Here is a 19,887-nt window from a genome sequence, read left to right on the forward strand (position 1 = left end):
AGATGCTTCACTGCATAGTGTTGAATAGTGAATGAACCCACATACATACATCAACATGGGTACAGGTTGTTATTCTATCAGCACAAAGTAGTTAACTTTCACTCCAAGTAGTATTTGAAGGGGGGGTAAAGTTTGTATGACTTGTATCACTTATTTTCCAGGAATTGTCATCATTATGGTGTGTACATGAATCACTGCATTCACTACATCATATCAGTGTACATTAGTAGAAAAATACAAAGGTTAGGTCATGAATTATAGAGCAAGAAAAATGTCACTTATCAATTTTCAGGTACATCACGATTAGTGCAATGACTACCACTCCAAGCCTTTGGTCTTTTATTTGTGTTATTTCTTTTGTTGGTATACCAATTATATTGTACGTTGAAAACACAGTTTGCAATTAATATGCTGCTTTGTTGTGGTTGATACATCCTTGTTCTGTTCTCGGTACATTAGTTCACGAGTGTGTGTTCTATGCTATTGAAGATTTGTTTCCTAGAAAGGTTTAATGCCCATTCAGCAATTTGGAAATCAATCCACTGTGGGTGAACTAGAATCATGCGATTTCTTCTCCTTTCTGACAACAGACGAGACGTCTCCTGGGGAGCCACAGGTACATTCAAACTTGTCCTGTAGCCGTTATTAATCTATATAGTGAAGACGTGTCTTTAGTGGTCTTCTAAATTCTCTCCCCCCCCCCTATTTGATAGGAATATGCTTTCAAGAACCTGTCTGTAAAAGCCACCTATCTACAGTGGCCACTTTTTCCTGTGGTCGTAATAGACATGTTTTTTATTGTGCAGCCATGTTCGATTTCGCACAAGCTTAAGGTTTGAGCATGAGTCAGTGCTATAAGTATGTTAAGATACAAATTGTAGTTCTAAAAGATATAAAGTTTTGTTGTATTAATGAATTAAAGGGGGAAAATGTGTCATGTGTTTATGATGGGGCTGAAGGGTGGATGCCTCATGTCTTTTCTTGAAAATCTGATATTTTTTTTCTCTCGATATTCTTTTAAGTTATATTCAGGTTGAATTCTTATGTCAAGATGTTGGCCTAAATAACTTTAAACCATCATAAAATGATAACGTAATTCATTCAGTCACTGATTTCCAGCCTGCAGGGTGCTAGAAAATGATGAATAAATATAATCTGTTTATACTTTGACGGATAAAACGAGAGGCTCTAATCTTCCTTGACACCAGCTCACATGAATACAAGGCATTCTGATGACATTCAGAATGCTAATGATCCAGTTTGTACATATTTTATGGAGAACTCCCTTGATCCTGGCTACAAGCAAGCAAAGCTCATGCTTCCATCGTTCAATTGTATGAGTTTGGGCTTATTAGCTTAATCATGGTTTACAATTAAAAAAGCCTGCCATCATGTGTTACTTATCATGTGTTACTTGATTGTTTTGTCATCATCAAGGTCATGAAAAACAACGTTACAACAATGCGTGACAAACTGCTGTACGACACGATGTGCCATGATGATTAATGTCCTATCTATTCAGAGCTTTATCATTGAACAACTCTATTAATATGATTAATGACACTTATGATAATTGCCTTCTTTCTCCTGGTAGAATCCAAGTACATATATGCCGTGTATACTAGTACAGTACTCTTTATAGTATTTGCGTTATCAGTGTTACGTTAAACTTCTTCATTTGGCTGGTACTTTAAACTATGATGAACTTATTCATTTCGCTTCTCTTTAGCCACTAATTTATCATCTCTATTTGGAGTATATTTAACAACTTTGCCTTTAGGGAAACTTGAAAAAATGTATTACAATTTCATGCCTTTGTAAATAAGTTATAGCCTTCTCTATTAAGAGATGCTTTGAGTCTGTTGCAAGATGAATCTTAAATTTCAGGCAGTTTTACTGTGTATTATTTTGCATTCTATCTTTATTTTGTCTTATTTGTCTTGAAATAGAAATCAAAAGTTGTAGCATGAGGCTGTATTCTCTTCCACTTGCGATGCAAGCTGTGTAGCATGTATTAATAAAGATATATTATACAGGGTTTAGCTCCTGTTATGCGACATTCTCTTACGTACTTTCTCGTCATTGTTTTTGTTGGTTTGTTTTGAAAAGATATTCCTCCTAAATACCTCCTCACGGTGGTGCGATCCTTAAAGCCCCCATCCCAATTATTCCGAATCAAGCAGAATTGCCCGAAATGAAAGGACTATTGTTCGACCACCAGTTGGTCATTTAAATCTACTTCGAACACCATTCGAAATTACCCCTCGAATGTTTTGAACATGACCAAAACCTTCGGGACGGCCAAAAGAAATGACAAAAATATTTCGAATGCACTCAGAATGCAGTCAGTCTGACTCCATTGCGGTTCATTTTGACTAGTGTATGATGATTCACCTGGTCAATTTACTGAATTTCAACTTCAGTTTGGTGAATAAATAAGTTCCTCTAAACAAATTTCTAGATTTTTTAAATATTTGTTTCGTTCCAGCTTCTACTTGAGTCCTGCTGATTCCGAAGAAGTGTGATGGGGGCTTTACGAAAGCTTCGTTTGGGCCTTTCCTAACTGATCACGAATTACGATTTTCAACCACGAAATTTTTTGGCCACGACTGATCTGTTATGATCTAGGGGTCTGTTGCAGAAAGAGTTTGCGTTTAAACGTAAGTCAAGAGATCAATCACAAGTCACAAATACGCGTTGTTGATTGGTGGAAAATCAAGTTGCGATTGACTGCAATTCTTTCTGCAACGGGCCCCTGATACGATCTAATAATTAATTTTCACTACGATTTCTCCACGATTAAGACCGCCCTTGAATCTTGGCGCAAATCGTCACAGTGGGAACTTGGTGTTACAATCTGTGTTAAAGTTGTAGAGAGGATGAGAAAAATGGAGTGAGGGAGGTGGGAGTTGTGATAGAAAAGCGGACGGAGGGGGGGGGGCGAGTTAGAGAGAGAGAGATAGAGAGAGAGCTGATTTGATTCAAAGGAGATAATCCAACTAGCATAACACTGAAACTTTCATCAATGTCGGATGTAAAATATGTAAGTTATGACATTTTAAATTTCTCTTAATTTCACAGATTAGTTATGTACATCCTGGTCGGTATGCAAAATGAGGGGACTGATGACGTCATCCACTTACTATTCCTTCTGTATTTTCTTATATGAAAAATTCTAATTTTCATCCCATTCTCCTGCGAAACCAAAGTTTTCTTTTTTCCTGAACTGGTGGTATTACCATTGTTTTATCATGATTATGGTTCAGTTAAGTTTTAATCTGTCAAAATACACTTGACTGATGGTATCAGAGTGTCCCATAATCCTCCAATATTGATTTAAAGTGAATTTCCGATGTTTGTTTGGCACGGATTGGTAACGGGCCAAGTTGGGGGGGGGGATGAGAACTTCACGTTCAAGTAAATCAAGAACCGGATCAAGAAACATTATTGGAAAGGTTGCTCTTGGTAACCAAAGCCTGGCCATTCCAGACACGAAAGGCATATTATGTATACAACCTAATGCATACAACTCTCCCGGTTAACGATTCGATTATTCATACCAGCCAAGAATTATTATCATCTTGTGACATTTTAGCTTGAAAAGCATCTACCTGTAAACACCCCATGCAATGTGGGGAAAGAAATTGGACCAGAGATACAACATAAAACATGATTTTGTAGCCGTTTGGTTTTTTCATTTCTATATGGGGAAATATAAATGGACAGACTTCGCCGTTTTGTAGCCGTTTTTTGAAAGACTACAAAATAGGTAAGAGAAAAATATAATATAGATGTACGTGGTGCCTGAGACACACGTGTCTACAGAGAGGGGGGATTTTAAGCAATAATTTAAAAATAAAAGAAAAGAAATAAAAATAACGATGAGCGAGAGGGGAGAGAGCAGTGTCTTTCGATCCATTGGTTGAAGCTAGAGCATGTAAAGCGATGTGTATTCGTCTCGAGTAGGTTAGAGCAATTATGATTAATATTGTTTGACAGAATTCAGCAGCATCGATGAGTTAATGGTTAATAAATAATTACGAGGAGGCTTAGTTGTCTCCACCTTATTTCCTTTTCGTAATTTGTCAGAAAATCTATTAATCAATGCCCCCCTCCCTTTCCATGCACTCTGTGACTCTGACACCTCCATATTAATTGCTATAAGATTCTGCCTTGGACGTGTTTTGTTTGCCCTCTCCTTTCTTTCCTCACTCTTTCTGGTACCATCCACTCTATTCCCCCGTTCTCTCACTCACACACAGGGTTAAGTACACACGAATGCACTCACGCACATCTCACTCCTTCCCCCTCTCTCCAGTCAATTACCCCTCCCCTTAATATCATTCATTTTGTCACGTGATAGTACAAACCGCACTAATGCAGGCCTTAATTTTGGAATTTCACAACCCCCTACCCCCTCCCCTTTCCACCGGAGTAAAATTTCACGAAACTACTGAGCCCTGTTCTGAATTTCTTTGTCTTGATGATTATATCCACCCCTCCCCCCCCCCGCCCGCTCTGTCCCATATCCGTAATTTACCTCTTCGACGTTGTTGATATTTTGATCTGTTGGGGTTTACCCGAGGAGATATAACTGGGTTTGCATGCATGAGCTGATGATACGCTCATCTGATTAACTGGAGAATTCCCTCTATCTGTATAATTGCATATAATAGACAGGAATACTCCGGGGAGAGATTTGTGTTTTAATGCCAGTCTTTAAACGACTTACTTTGCATACACGCTTTGATTTGATAAAAACTCATATTTGATTTTAAAATCACTGTTTGCCATCAGAAAATATGATGCTTCTCTGATATGAGTCGGAACCAATCCGTCAGGCTGCGCGGAGTTGACCCTTGCTTTTTTCGATCGAGTTGAAGTATTTGCTGAAAGGTCATTCTTTCCGAAAATGCGAGGGAAAATCCCTTCTGATAATGAACGCGGAAAGGGTTTACACAGCGTTTTGACAAAAAGACGAAATTAAAAGGAAATAATATTACGCTGGTTGTTAACCTTTATCGTTGTCTTTATCTTCAAGTAATCAATGTCTCAAATTGTGTATAATCATTAACTTATAGAACACGAGGTTTTGTTAATGTTTTGCGAAACGTCACTATATAAGACGAAATGGTGCACTTTCAATTTTTAATATAGACCTTTATGTATTATGTTATTGATTAAAAGGCGGTCGCATCATTTTAATACGTCGTTTAAATTGTGATTCAAGGGTAATGTGTATTATAATGAGACCTTAATAAGAAAGACATCATAAACATTCACATATCTTTTTCCGCTTTTATTTGACAAAGTCGCTCTCGAGTTATCTTTGAAATCACAATACATCATTATCGGAATAAAAATGTTTTTCTGTGTTAAAACCATGGACCTACAATAAACACACAAACAAACCGTCATTAAGAAATGATTAACTTACAATACACATTGAGCACTAAAAGATTGCACATCACTGTGGCTTTTAGCAAGAAAAAAAAAAGTTTGACCTGTGTGCATTAGGGTTGACACCCCCCCCCCCCCCCCCTCCAACAAGGGAACCAGGCACGATCCCCACTTGGAAGCTTTCTCGGGAAGCATATTCAATATCCTTTATATTTTTAATACATGCATGGTGGAATTGCAAAAGCATGAAAACACCATATACATAGATCATAAATTATATAATCGGTGTACAGTTGCAAAAATAATACATGCAAATGATAAGTTACATTTAAAAAATGATAAAGGTATTAAATAGAAATGTACCAAAAATTACATTTGGTTGGGAAGGTTGAATTTCTAGAAAGGTAATAGGTTTTGGAAGGCCTACAGACTATTTGTAGGAAAACTTTTAAATTGATCTACTTTGACGAGGTGTCATCTTGTCATGTCGATTCAACATCATTATCATGTTGATATGGTGAGAAAATGATTGCTACCATACAAATTTTAAGATTTCTACTATATATCAAAACTATCACAATTGCATCATTCTTTATTGTGCATAAGAATATTCTAAAATTCTAATTATTTTTATCAGAAAAATAACAATGTAGGTCTACATAATATGCACTAACTCATTTATATAAAAAAAATGGAGATTGTTATACTTAAAATATTTTTTTTGTTTCTTTTCATGATTTTTTTTCTTCTTATATGGTTATGTTCCGTGGCCGAGTGGTCGAAGGCGCCCGACTATACAATGAAAGTCCGAGGTTCGATTCCCGGCACGTACCGTCCTTGATTAAAGCCATTTTAAATACGTTGCTCTTTATCTTGCACCAAATAAATTAAAATGCTTTATGCTTTATGCATTACTGGTATCAACGAGCGCATATGCATTTTTCTTTTATTATAACTTTCTCGTTGAATAGGAATTTGCTCAATTAAATGACACATTCCTCACATTTTTCCGTATTTTGCTGACAACTAACTTTTCAAAAGTAAAGTTGAGGCAATCTGAATAGCAAACTCAGTATAGCACACTGCCTCTGCAAAAATCAACAAAAAACAGAAACAACAAAACACAACAAGGAGCAAAACAAAAATAATAATTTGACACTTTCTTCCCCTATAGTGATTTAAGGAAGAAACATGATTTCAGATAATCCTTGATCGGGTATTTAAAGCACATTATTGCATCCACTCGTCTTAACGACATTCGCTTACGTCAACACGATTCATATAGTATTTATGCATCTATGTTATTCATACAATAAATTGAAAGATATCATGATTTTCATGACGAATATCGCTCAAATTAACAAACCCATTTTTCAATATTTTGAGTGAAGATGCATGACGCAAAGCGAAGATGCATGACGGAGTGATCATGAGAGGTGACGTGTGCGATGTTCACCCATTGTATTACCTTTTACGTCACATAAATGTGTGGAAATCAAACGTATTTATACAGCAAGACCAATGAACTCATACTTGGCCTCGTTCGCTCTATATCACATTGGGATTTAATAAAATAATTTTTGTGTCTTATATTATATTATATATAAAAATATTGATTTGAGCTTACAGAACATTAAGTTCCGTTTGGGAATATAACTTAACTCTCATACATAATATTTTATACATCATTTACACTGAACATAATTATATGGACAAGCACAACATTATACATGATAATGGGAATTGTGTGATTTGTGCGACCCTTTTGTTTATTGTATGTTAAATTAAGGGCGTGTTTGTCATTGACGCAATCTTACGTCAATAATACGCCCTTTTCCATGAAAACTGCATACCGCTCTATGGAGGAGAATTGAGCGTATTGAATTGAGATTAATTCTACAATTTCGATGATCTCAATCGATCATAACCCTATTCAAACTGAATTAAAACATATTTGGCAAAGTGAAGCAAGGAACAAACGTGTTTTTTTTTCAGTTGAAGGGCAAAGCGTGTCTGTCATTTTATTATTTGTTACTTTCTTATTTTTGTCAAAGTAGTGCTGAACTAGACCATGATGGTCCGCTGGTACCCCATACAGAGGTATCAATAATCATGGATGATACGCTAAAGAAATGGAGAAAAAAAATACACAGTGTTATCGACAATAGAACGTTATTAGTTAATATATGGGAATGGGCAAGAAGTAATAAATATTCATATAAATATGTCTCATTATGAAAATATCATTGTTCCATGATTGATGTCCATTGCTAGGTATTGATAACATTGTTTGGTCGGTTTAGAGTGTTCATCGAGTTCAGGCTCTGGGATCCTCGCTGCATCGACAGCGTAGAGTTCAAAGTCTCATTGTTGACAGCTTCATGACTCGGTCTTGAAGATGACCGTGAACCTGACAAAGCGAAAGTTGTTTCATTCTCCACGCCCAGGGTGGGACGACTCAATAGTGATCGTCGGGTGGATGACGATGATGATGATGTGGAAATCGGCGTTCTTTCCTTCCGTTCTGTATCTGCACACACTGTCGAAACTGGAATTTGTATTGAATTACTGCGGGTCAATGGTGACGATGGTGTTTGTGTAGGAAGTAGCCGTGTCTGTGCTGTTGGAACAATCGTCGATGACACCATTGTGGAAGTGGTGCGTGTCAGGTACACATCTGTCGTAGAGGGCGTCACACTAGGTGCTTGGTCAGCTCTCGGTGTCGTGGTTTGTGGGGACCCCTCACTGCCATGAGTAGCATTGGTAGTGTTAATGAGTGATGATGAACTTAGACCAGATGATGACCTTGGTACAACAAATCGGACGGCTCTTTGTCGGTTCTCATCACCCTCTTCCCCGACCTGTATGACCATCAACTCCCCTGAGCTTCTGTTGCTCCCGGATCGGCTCGACTCTTCTGACGATCTACCCCTGTGATATCTGAAACTGTCCCTGAAAGGTAAGACCAGTGCCTCATTCACAGGCATCTTGACGTAGTTATTTGGTAAAGCATGATTATTGGACATTTTCGTTGGAGTTTGACTGGAAGGAGTGAGATTCACGTTGGCACAAGGTGTCGTGAGCCTCGATTTTATGGGATTCTGTTTGGCAAGAATTGTGGGCTGTTGTGAGTGTGAGGTGGGGAATGTTTTTCTGCTTTGTCCATCTAAAGCAGTCACGTAAATATCCTTCAGATATCGCCTTTTGCGTCGATGGATAGCCAGGATGGCCACTGCACACAACCAGATGTTAATTGATCCGAAAAACATCAAAGACGTGAAGAAAAAAGCAACAACTGGTATGGACATTGTCAAGGGCGAAGACGTCACAATGGCGAAAGTTCCGAGTATCAATGGGATAAGAAGTCGAACGATGAATGTAATCACGGCCCCGATGAGTAGGTTCCATCGATAAGAACTCATAACTGATGTGGGCTTCCCACTGGACTCAGCCACCACCTTAAGCAACCTGGTGATCTCCACGCTTGGTACACTTCCGGCGCATATCAAACCTATGGCCCCGAAGAGGGCGTTCTCGCGGTACGTCAAAAACACGCCATACACTGCAATGGTGACGAGATGGTGAACCAAATCCACCTTGAAATGTTTAACCTTCTTGTGCAGTACGGAGTCTTGGAAGATTCGGTAGATGTAACAGCCGATGGCGATTGAGAAACCTGTTTTAGCGATGCTACTGAATGTTCCACGAAAGGGCTGGTGAATGACGTCATCGACACACAGGATGGCGAACCCTGCAATAGTCATTACGGCGCTCTGAATTACGTCAATGACACTGCAAAACAGAGAAATACAGAGAAAAATACAAATAATTAGTGTGGTGTTTCTCTAAAGTAGCTCATGAATTTTCAATCAGGCAAAGACCACAATGACGTATTACGTCTTGCAAGCCAGCTTGGGAATTAAAGTATAGTAGTGAAAGCGTTCGATCATTCATCATTAATCGAGCGAGTGAAGCAAGCGAGCTCAAAGTTTTCGCGAAATAATGGGAAAATGTGTGATTCTGCCATCATAAAGAACTCTTGACCAATCAGTAATTTGGCTTTAAGCAGAAAGACAATCGCATTAAACTTTCAAATTCGATGGGACGGACCCTCGCAAAATATAATAGAGAGAGACGTTCTTACGCTCCCGATTCGCTTCCAAACGGGTCATTTTTAGGGTTGAGTGTTAAACGACGTAACATCTTAAAGTATTCGGAATGGTTTGAAAAAAAAAATGGTGCGAAGTTTTTAATTCCGAAATCCGTGAAGTTGTAAAAAGAAAGCACAATGTAAATAGATTATTACGATATAAGAAAACCAAAATTAGCAAATATGTGTACAGCACTTTACTTGTTCCAGCGACTTGATTCAGGGTTAATCAAACTACATGCATTATACACAAGGAAAATGTCCCCTTTTTAAATCTAATGACAAACATGACAAAGGAATGCTGACTCATGGCCTCGTTAGACTATAGCCCAAAACGTCTATGTATTTTTATGTTGCATGTAGGAGGAAGAAAGAGCCGCTATCAGACTCCTTTTACATCAAAATGTCTCGTCCTAAAAATGCAAACATCATTGAATTGGAAAAGAAACAGACCTAATATTTTGAGGGGCAAAAGTATAAAAAAAAATGAATAAAAACCACAAAACGAACAGTATACTGACTCTACTACTACTACTACTACTACTACTACTACTACTACTACTACTACTACTACTACTACTACTACTACTACTACTACTACTACTACTACCACTACTACTACTACCACTACTACTACTACTACTACTACTACTACTACTACTACTACTACTACTACTACTACTACTACCACCACTACTACTACTACTACTACTACCACTACTACTACTACTACCACTATACTACTACTACTACTACTACTACTACTACATCAATGGATTTGAATAGAGTGAGTCATCAGTTTCTTATATGTATTTATGTTATCTTAACATTCACATTTGTATTTCTTTATATTTTGTGCACAATTCATTGTTTTTATTTTCTACCGTTGATAGAACAATGTGGTTGAGTGCCCACCCCCCCCCCTGTATATCTCTGAATTTCATTCAAACCAGAGTATCAAGCCATGCAGAGAAAAAAATCAGCCAAATATTGATCGGAATGGTTACAACTGAAATATTGTATGTAAGTGATTTCTGTGGCATATTTCGATGAATAGTATGGCACGAAATGGCATAAAATTATAATTTATATTGATTTTATTGGCTACAAATTCTATGTATTTAAAATCAAATTGATTTCGTTTTTTTTTTACATTTCAAATGCACGGGCCATGCGGTCTAGTGGTTACAGCATTGTGAGTTCGAATCTCCGCTCGGCCAATATCCCCGATCGGACAATTTAAAGTTCGAGTGGTCCTTTTTAGGACTAATATAATCATGCCGACGAAGAATGTATGCAAATGCAATATGGTGTGCCGTTAAACCACTGCACTCCACTCCAACCAAAATGACCAGAGAGTAATTTCTTTCGTCTTTAGAAGTAGAAACAGAAAAAATCCCTGTCATGATCATTGCGTTCATAAGACCAACAGAAATTAAATTGAAAGAGAAAATATTGTTTACTCATCATAAATGAGGACCGTGCCAAAAAGCTGATTAGCTGCGACCTTACTCTCTATCATTTTATTTTGTTGTTATTTTTTTCTGTGTTCCGCTACGATCCTACGTTGTTCTTTGTTTGTCAGTTTCAGATTAATTCAATTTTAATCATGTCGTTATTTTCATTTTTTTTTAGAAAGTTACGCTTAAAAAGGGGAACCTAATATCTACCAGCATTATTGAGGTTTCCTACACACTTCCGTAATACTTCATTTTATGTAGCGTATTAATTGCGAGGGTTTGTATTATATTTCATACTTATCGTAATGTACAGATGTATGTAAATGTTATTGACGTCCCTATCAAACTTTTGTGACGTCACGAACTTTGTGGAAATAGCCTAAATTAAATGAAATGAAAGCTTTGTGTGGATTGCCGATATGAAAAAAAAACAAGTCCAGTTTAGTAGTGAGCATTACTTGTAAGCATTATCTGATGATCCTGATTGATTGCCGTTGATTACAAAGTTTTGTTTTACAAAGCCCGTGCAGATATTTCCTTTTGATATGATTGCATAAAAATGAATGCCTGATACTGCGCGTTTTACAAAACCAATGCCAAATTTTCCATAAGAGTCAATCTTCTTTGTTTGAATGAACAAAGAATAACAAAATAATTATTCAAAAACTCTTTACAAAACAATCGACGTGAAAATGAATGATTCGTCTTTACCAACACCGGTATTCTGGTATAAACGCGAAGAGGCACTGAGATTGATCTGCTGTCACTTATTTAGGAAACATTTCTCTTGAGGTCGTAAACAAATTCGGTTCATCCTACCATTCTAACATGGCAAATTAGCCATAAACTCAATAGATACATCCCCGTCATCTACTCAAAAAAAGGCATAAAACTCAGCCAACCTCTTAAAGAGAAACTGTCCCCAAGTGAGGTAAATTACACAGTGTAATCTTCAATTTAGACTGGAGGGGGGGGGGTTCTTATTATTTGGCAACCGATTAGATTTGACTATTTTCACCATACATTTGACTCACGCTCCTTTTTTTTTTTTACATTATTTTTGTTTTCTAAAATTAAACGTTATCATAGAGCTACATGTACCCCTCTTTTTGTACTCCTTTCCCCCCTCCATCCATTTTCTTCCGCCTGTTTCCTTCCCCATCTTTCTTTTCTAAGAAATCATAATGATGGTCGCCCCCTGCCATTTAAAAATAATAATTTTGTGACACTGCCCCTGAATATGTAAAACTCAAATGCATGCATAATTTTTTTGGATTATGATAGTCATTTATTCTTCATCAGAAAATGACTATATTGAGAGGCAATTTTGATCCTCTTTTGATCATAATTATCTCTGGTATAACGTAGGGTGAAACTGACGAAAAATGTTTAATTTGGGGTAAACAGTATATCATAAGAATACATCATCAAAAAAATTGCATTCTTCGAAAGGAATCTGGAACCATTTGAGAAATTCAGGTCTCGAGATGCATGGTTCAATCCAATACGACACATTCGCTTTAAAATGCAACAGAAGTGTATGCGTCATCGGAAAAGAATGAAAAGAATTTGAAGACAGAAGGGGGTGTGTATGTCTGAAGAAAACAAATGAAATAGATATAGGACGTGTAACATGTTCTGCAGTGTATAGGGTATATAGCAGCATAATAATGATTATAATAATAATAATACTGATAATAGTAATAACAATGACTATAATAATAATTATAATAATAATAGGAGTTTATATTGCGCCACTTATCTAGAAATAATCTATTCCGAGGCGCATTGTTATTATTATTATTACCCCGGTTTTAGCTCGAGCTGCCTTCCAGCGCTCAGTGCTTTTCAAGAAATTAATTCCTGCCAGGTGCCCATTCACCTATCCTGGGTTGAGTGCAGCACAATGTGGAAAATTTTCTTGCTGAAGGAAACTAAGCCATGGCTGGGATTTGAACACACGACCTCTGTTTCATACTTAGAAGAGTATAATCCACTGGGCCACAACGCTCCATAGCATATTCTATTTACCATTTCACTTTTTTCAATGATTTTTTTTTTGACAGGAGCTTCGTTTGAATAACCTATGATTTGTAGTTCTAGAATAATTATCGAATGTTTCCTTCATCATGCCATCATTGTCGCCGTCGATATCGTCTTGGCCATCACTAATAAACATCTTCTATGATTTATCATATTATTTACATAATAACATGAATTCAAGCATCGTTTCATTTTCTTATAAACGCCAATATACCCCCAATGATGGTATGATTTTCTTCACTTTATTACAAATGAAGGGGCTTTGGGCCGCGGCGCTCCCCCAATTTTCACGAATAAAGAAAACAAAAAGGAAAGAGGGTGGAAAAAGGGAAAAGGAAAGAAAAAAAATTGTAAGAGGTGGTGTTATATTATATCAAGTCAAAATCGACAAGTTACATTTTTATTTTTAAAAAGTTCAAAATATGTGCTCGATCGTCTTGCTCGCTAGCTGCAATGCTAGGGACGTTTAAAAATGTTTCCCACGTCAGAATCATGTTGCGCGCCTCATCTTTTTGGGGCTCGATACGTCATTTATTTACATAGCTAACTCTCAATGTCAAGTACACAATGCAGACTGATCTTCAATTTGGATTTGAAACGTCATGACTTTATATATTTTTCATTGTTGTTCCGGGGTGCGAAATTCATATGACAAAGGGTGACGTCACAGGGGGAGGGGTGCGATTACCTCCCAAATTTTGAAAGAAGTAAAAAGGGAAAATGATGAGATTTATATCAAAAAGAGGAAGACCAGGGACGATTGAGGCAACGAGGATGTTAATAAGAGATCATGGTCATGTAAACGCTGTAATATAACTATTGTTTTACCATGGTTTTACTGACAAAAAATTGAGTTACATTTAGGTCGTCTTGCACCCTTTATACCCTGACGGTCATCATAGCCATTAAAGATATAATGAAATAATTTCCAGATAATATCATAAATAGCAACTGTAACCACGAAAGAGACCATGTAGACCCTTCAATTCGTAATCAAACAAAGAAGATAAAAAGGCGGACTTTGATGGAGATACAAAGAATAATTTCGGATGGAGTAAAATCTATAGAAACGTAGGGTGTACATACGGCCGAATGAACAAACACCATTTGTACTTCTGTTTGTGCGAGGTAAATATCTTTGTCTCGCAATAATGGTGGGACTCTGATTTTTCGTAGCCTGCAGTAGGGCTTTCCCTAAAACCATACAAGCCCAATGGGGAAGGGAATTCCCCTTCTTGCTGCGTTGATCCATATTATTGTTTTTGATATTTTAAATAAGATCTGATCAAGAATGAGAGGAAGCTGTCTCTTGTTTTTTTTTCTTGTTTAAAAAAATAAAAATACATGTATTTGGATTAAGTTGGGTTCGTATCGAGGTTTTTTTATTCTTGAATTTTGATTTTCTTGTTTTTATTATTATTTTTAATTCCGTCACGATATCACCATCACATCCACAAACACAAATTACCATGATTACTACAACTATTATGTTCTCCTGTTAGAACTACTTCCAACAACAACAACTACTACTATATTACTTCTGCCACTACTACTACTACTACTACTACTACTACTACTACTACTACTACTACTAACTACTACTACTACTACTACTACTACTACTACTACTACTACTACTACTGCTTCTACTATACTACTACTACTACTACTACTACTACTACTACTACTACTACTACTACTACTACTACTACTACTACTACTACTACTACTACTACTACTACTACTACTACTACTACTAAGTACTACTACTACTACTACTACTACTACTACTACTACTACTACTACTACTACTACTACTACTACTAAGTACTACTACTACTACTACTACTACTACTACTACTACTACTACTACTACTACTACTACTACTACTACTACTACTACTACTAAGTACTACTACTACTACTACTACTACTACTACTGCTGCTTCTACTACTACTACTACTACTACTACTACTACTACTACTACTACTACTACTACTACTACTACTACTACTACTACAACTACTACTACTTCTTCTTCTTCTACTATACTACTACTACTACTACTACTACTACTACTACTACTACTACTACTACTACTACTACTACTACTATATACTACTACTACTACAACTACTACTACTAATATTACTACTACTACTTCTTCTTCTTCTACTTCTACTACTAGTACTACTACTACTACTGCTATTACTGGGAACTGCTATTCTACCATTACTATTACTACTACTTATTTCATATACAAATAAACAATCATTAAGAGGCACCCGTTTAAATCTCTAAAACGACAAAATAGATTTATTCAGTTTTTCAACACACAGTTATTACACACTGCATAGGTAAAATGAAATGTGATCTATTTGGAACATACATAATCCGGAAATGTCCTATTTATTTGAACAAAAAACGTTGATATCAAAGCATAATGGATTAATTTAGCTGAATATTGTTATATTACAATAATATGTGAAAAACCTTTACAATTTTCAAAAGAACTCCCGCAAACTTCCAACATACAAAAGTACGGTGAAAATGATTTGATGTGATATGTGTCAGTGGTGGTCAGATGAGGCCATGCAGACGAGAATTTCATATCACATATTCGAAAATACTGGAACATTTTATTTTTGTTTGCAGTGGTAAGGCCAGTGTAATATCAAAGTCACTTCGAAGGAGCATCGATGAAGGAATGTGTTATACAAGAACTGAATCATTATTATAAAAATATACCGTCCAACAGTCCACGGACGCTAGACCAGCAACATTCTCCATTTAATAAAAACCAACAAAAATGTAAACGCACGAGCATATTCTTTTTCTTTTCTTTTAGTAAATAGGGATATAAAGGAATAATTTTTTCATTGGTGTGAATAATATGTAATTCAGGAAATCAAGGATCCTTGTAATTACTGAATGAATATTTCCTTCTTTAGAACTTCCTACTTCTCTTTTTTATTTTTTTTTAATTCACTAAAAGTGTGTAAAAATAGAAGCTTGGGAATTTTTGAAGCTCGTTGCTCGCACGACATAGCGGAAAGAATAACAAAAAAGAAGAACAAAAGACAGAAAGGGAGAGAGAGAAAAAATGATTAGAAACATCGAACTACATCCTGATTTACAAATGGAAGCGAAAGAAAACTTAATGTCAGAATACAATTGACGATGAATTGGCGTTTTTAGATAACGAAATTTGCGAAATGGGATAGGCCGGTCGGTTGGGTCACTTTGTGTTTGCTCGCAATCAAAATAACAATCACGGAGATTTTTTCCGTTTCTATAGGCCTGTCTTGTATTTTGTATCTCGATTTCAGTTTCTTTTAAAAGAAAGAAGTGTCTAAAAAGAAGATCAATTCAATTCCCCTGTTTCATATTATTTTTGACAGAACAAACTTGCAGGATATAATTTATGACGGTTCAGATGAGATTTACAAAAGATAAGGCAAAAAAGAAGAAAGAGAGAAAAGAAGAAGTAAACAAGGGGGAAAGATGAATATAAAAAAAAGAAAAAAAAAACACGAGAACAAGAAGGACAAGAAGAAGAAGAAGAAGAAAAGGAAAAGAAGAAAAAAAGGAGAGGAGGAAAATAAGAAACTATAAAAGATAATAAGAATAAGCAACATTATGGAATGATGGAGAAAAAAAGGAAAAGAAGAAGTATAATAGCAGAAATAAAAAAGGACAAATTTTAGCAGAAGATACAGAGTTTGCATGAAAAAAATGTAATAAACTATAAAACATTGGGTGAATAAAGCCTGGGTATCCCGGTAGTATAAGCTTGTTGCTACATTATCCTCACTAATATAACTTTTTTTTATAATCAGGGTTATCTCAAGTTAGGATTATTCCTTAAATAATTGGAAAAAAAAACACGTGAAGATACTTTTAATCAAAGGTCGTGACAATAAAATAATTAAGAATAAATAGAAATAGTAGGAATAGATAATTTGCATCGCTAAAATGGGTAGGGGTGCAGCAGCCCTCTTCAAAGTAAGAATTTGCCATCAATAATCAGAATCATCTACCAAAAGTAGTTTTTGTCATTGCTCCATTACGTAAAATGAATAAAGGGTATTGAGATTAAGAATGATTGCATCCATCAACGGAATTCAAATTCAAATTCTTATCAAATTTATATTGAAATTGATATTTGAATTTAAATTAATTTCAAATTCAAATTCTAAGTTTAATCTTTAAAAGAATGCACTTATATCGCAAAAATAAATTTAATGGAAAAGTGAGGGAAAATTATGTAAGATAATTTCAAGGGCACACCTTTAATTACACGGCTTTATAATTAATCTAAAAAATTGCTTAAGAGAAGTTCCCCTTTTATTTTTTCACTTTTGTTTTGTTTGTTATGGAAAGAAAAGAAAAATATCAGAATAACAGAGAAAAATATATAATGATCAGAAGAAGCGTGGATATTCTTTTAGAATGCAAACGCCGTTAAATACTGACACCAAGTTTTGATGATCTAAATTTATTAAATGGGAAAGAGAGAACAAATGAATGCTTACAATCTGGGAAACCTCCACGGCTCGTCTTCATGTTTATCCACCACCGATCGCCAGATTGACTTGTCGTCGATGGCCTCCCGCCATCTGGCCGCTAAGCGACCGATGAGCGATCGAGTGAGAAAGAAAAGGGCCGAAGAAAAGTTGACGGTGATCGAAATCCATAGCAAATCCGTTGCTTCCATAGCACAGAAGAAACAAGCACCCAGATAGAAGTTTTCGAGGATAAGCATTTGGGAAAAGGATTCAGTCGCCCCAGACTCTTGGATGATAGGGCGACAAAGGACCGCACGTTGGCCTGCTTCAAGCTCGAGTTGTTAGAAGATGTTAGAACTATTCGCGATTCGGAAACAATCGATCTCCTTCAACTCACTCGAAGTTTGTTCCAAGGGGCAGTTGTTTACTTAAACGCATTGGGTACATGGACAACGATGCTTTTTTTCAGGAGCTGTAGAATGAAAAATCCAATAAATTGAAAAAGTGTCGGAACATCAAGGTGCTTGTCTCGCGGGAGTCAGGGGTAGTTTGCGCTGATTGGCGTTCCGCGCCAACGAATAAAAACTTCGACAATTTATTACCAGATTCAAGGGAATCAGACGACAGTGTCTTAGTCTTAAATTCCACAACTTCACAACATCAAGAACTTTATCAAAAGTTATTCTTTGACAAAAAAAGACGATACGCGTTTGTTTAAGTAACGTTTTTCACCATTTTGTTGAATAAGAGAGAAAAAAACTTTTTTTCTGACGAAATAATCAAATGTTTGACATTAACTGCATCACGTCCGCTCTGTCGAAAGAATGTGCGTTCCATGCATCCTCCGTTGAATGAGAGCGAGCGGTACTAATACAAACAACCTGACACAAACACGGCCAGCATGCCAACGAGGGGAAAATCGGGGATTTCCCCGTTGTGACGCGCTATTCTTTCTTCAAGACACAATAGAATTGTTGATGTAGCGTGACTTCCAGCTATATTCTCTGCTTTATTTTGCACGGTTGTTATGGATACACCCTTTATTTCAAGTCATTTTTTTTATGTGAAAGGAAATTGTACTCGCCCCATTCTTGGTAAAGTGACGAATACACATCAATGGAAATAAATCGTACACCCTAGCTGCCCGGCCGGGGCATTGGCGAGCTGAAGTTATTTGTCAGTCTATATGTTACTGCGGTTTTTTTTATATATCACTGGAAGAATCAATAAAAGAATACTTAAAAAAGTGTATGTCTAGTTCCACATCGGTGGGGAGGGGGGGGGGGGGCATTCCCTGCCTTGGGCCTGTCCAAATACTATTACGTATGTGTTTTTTTTTTCTTACAGCAAAGAGACCCGCCTTTTTATTGACTGTCTACCAAAACATTTCTAAAAAAAATAATCATTTTCTAAGGTCCGCCAAATCGATTCAGGGTATATATGTTATTTTCGTTTTGAATTAAAGGAATAAAATAGACCTGTCTGAATATTAAAATGGCAGTTTAACGAATGTTGTAGAGGCTATTACTTTTGCGCTTATTCGTAGCCTACTTAAAATATCTGGCCTCTCAAACCAATTGCACTCAAAAGTAACATAAGCATGTTCATGATTTATGAGAGATATTACATACAGACAAATTATTCACATTAGTTTTTCTTCCATGAAATGTGCAATTCCTTTGAGGCTATAAATTTTCTTAAAAATGTTCTCTAATAACTAAATTAATGCTTCGAAGTTTCCGAGCATTCTTTTCATTTTTTGTGGAGGTGTAGTGGTTCGGTCACTTGACTCTTAACTCCAAGGGTCGAGGGTTCGAATCACACCCGGCGTTAACATCCTTTGGCGAGGCACTTATCCACGTTTGTCACTCTCCACCCAGGTGTTAAATGGGTACCGTGAACGTCATTGTGATTAGATTGGTACTGTGTGCACCGAAAAAAAGGTTGCCTGGCCAGGATACTCCCTCGGCAATGGAGATGATGCACTCTATGTGTGGAACAGAGGTGGATCCTATGACCGGGGTAATAAAAATTACAATGCGCTTAAAACCAACGTATGAAGCGCCATTATTATTTATTTTTATTAAGTCGATCTGGTGTGTAGACAGGGCCAGGGGAACTATTTTTTATTGGGTGTACTGCTGAAGTAAATTTGACAGGCAAAAGAGAAAAAAAAGGAATTGAAGGAGATTGTTTTTTTAAGATAGAGAGAAGGCGATACCGAACATGCCTACTCATTTTTATTTTGTATTTTGTTCGATATATATTTTTTTAAAGGCCTGGTCCCACTGGCCGATGAATACGAAACGTATTCGTAAAGGACAA

The 19,887-nt window shown here is 36.5% G+C and overlaps 1 protein-coding gene and 1 long non-coding RNA gene across 2 annotated transcripts; one reads left to right on the forward strand and one right to left on the reverse strand.

Annotated features, from left to right (window-relative positions):
- On the forward strand, window positions 1-17,159 carry LOC121407028. The gene is made up of 3 exons (XR_005968862.1): window positions 1-2,348; window positions 15,760-15,763; window positions 17,149-17,159. It is a non-coding gene; the product is annotated as an uncharacterized LOC121407028 (long non-coding RNA).
- LOC121407027 lies at window positions 5,285-18,688 on the reverse strand. Its single transcript, XM_041597922.1, has 2 exons — window positions 17,590-18,688; window positions 5,285-9,192 (listed from the first exon to the last, which is right to left on the reverse strand). Exons 1-2 carry the CDS (start codon window positions 17,817-17,819, stop codon window positions 7,671-7,673), a joined length of 1,752 nt encoding a protein of 583 aa, XP_041453856.1. The 5' UTR covers window positions 17,820-18,688; the 3' UTR covers window positions 5,285-7,670.
- Window positions 18,689-19,887: the final 1,199 nt, after the last annotated feature.

This window comes from Lytechinus variegatus, chromosome 2 (genome assembly GCF_018143015.1).
Source record: "Lytechinus variegatus isolate NC3 chromosome 2, Lvar_3.0, whole genome shotgun sequence".
NCBI classification, from domain to species: Eukaryota; Metazoa; Echinodermata; class Echinoidea; order Temnopleuroida; family Toxopneustidae; genus Lytechinus; species Lytechinus variegatus.

Coding starts and splice junctions, on each gene's coding strand:
- LOC121407027 (XM_041597922.1), bottom strand. CDS start 17,819: ATGCTTATCCTCGAAAACTTCTATCTGGGTGCTTGTTTCTTCTGTGCT. Junction 9,193..17,589: donor CCGTGGAGGTTTCCCAGATT/GTAAGCATTCAT, acceptor TCTGTTTTGCAG/TGTCATTGACGTAATTCAGA.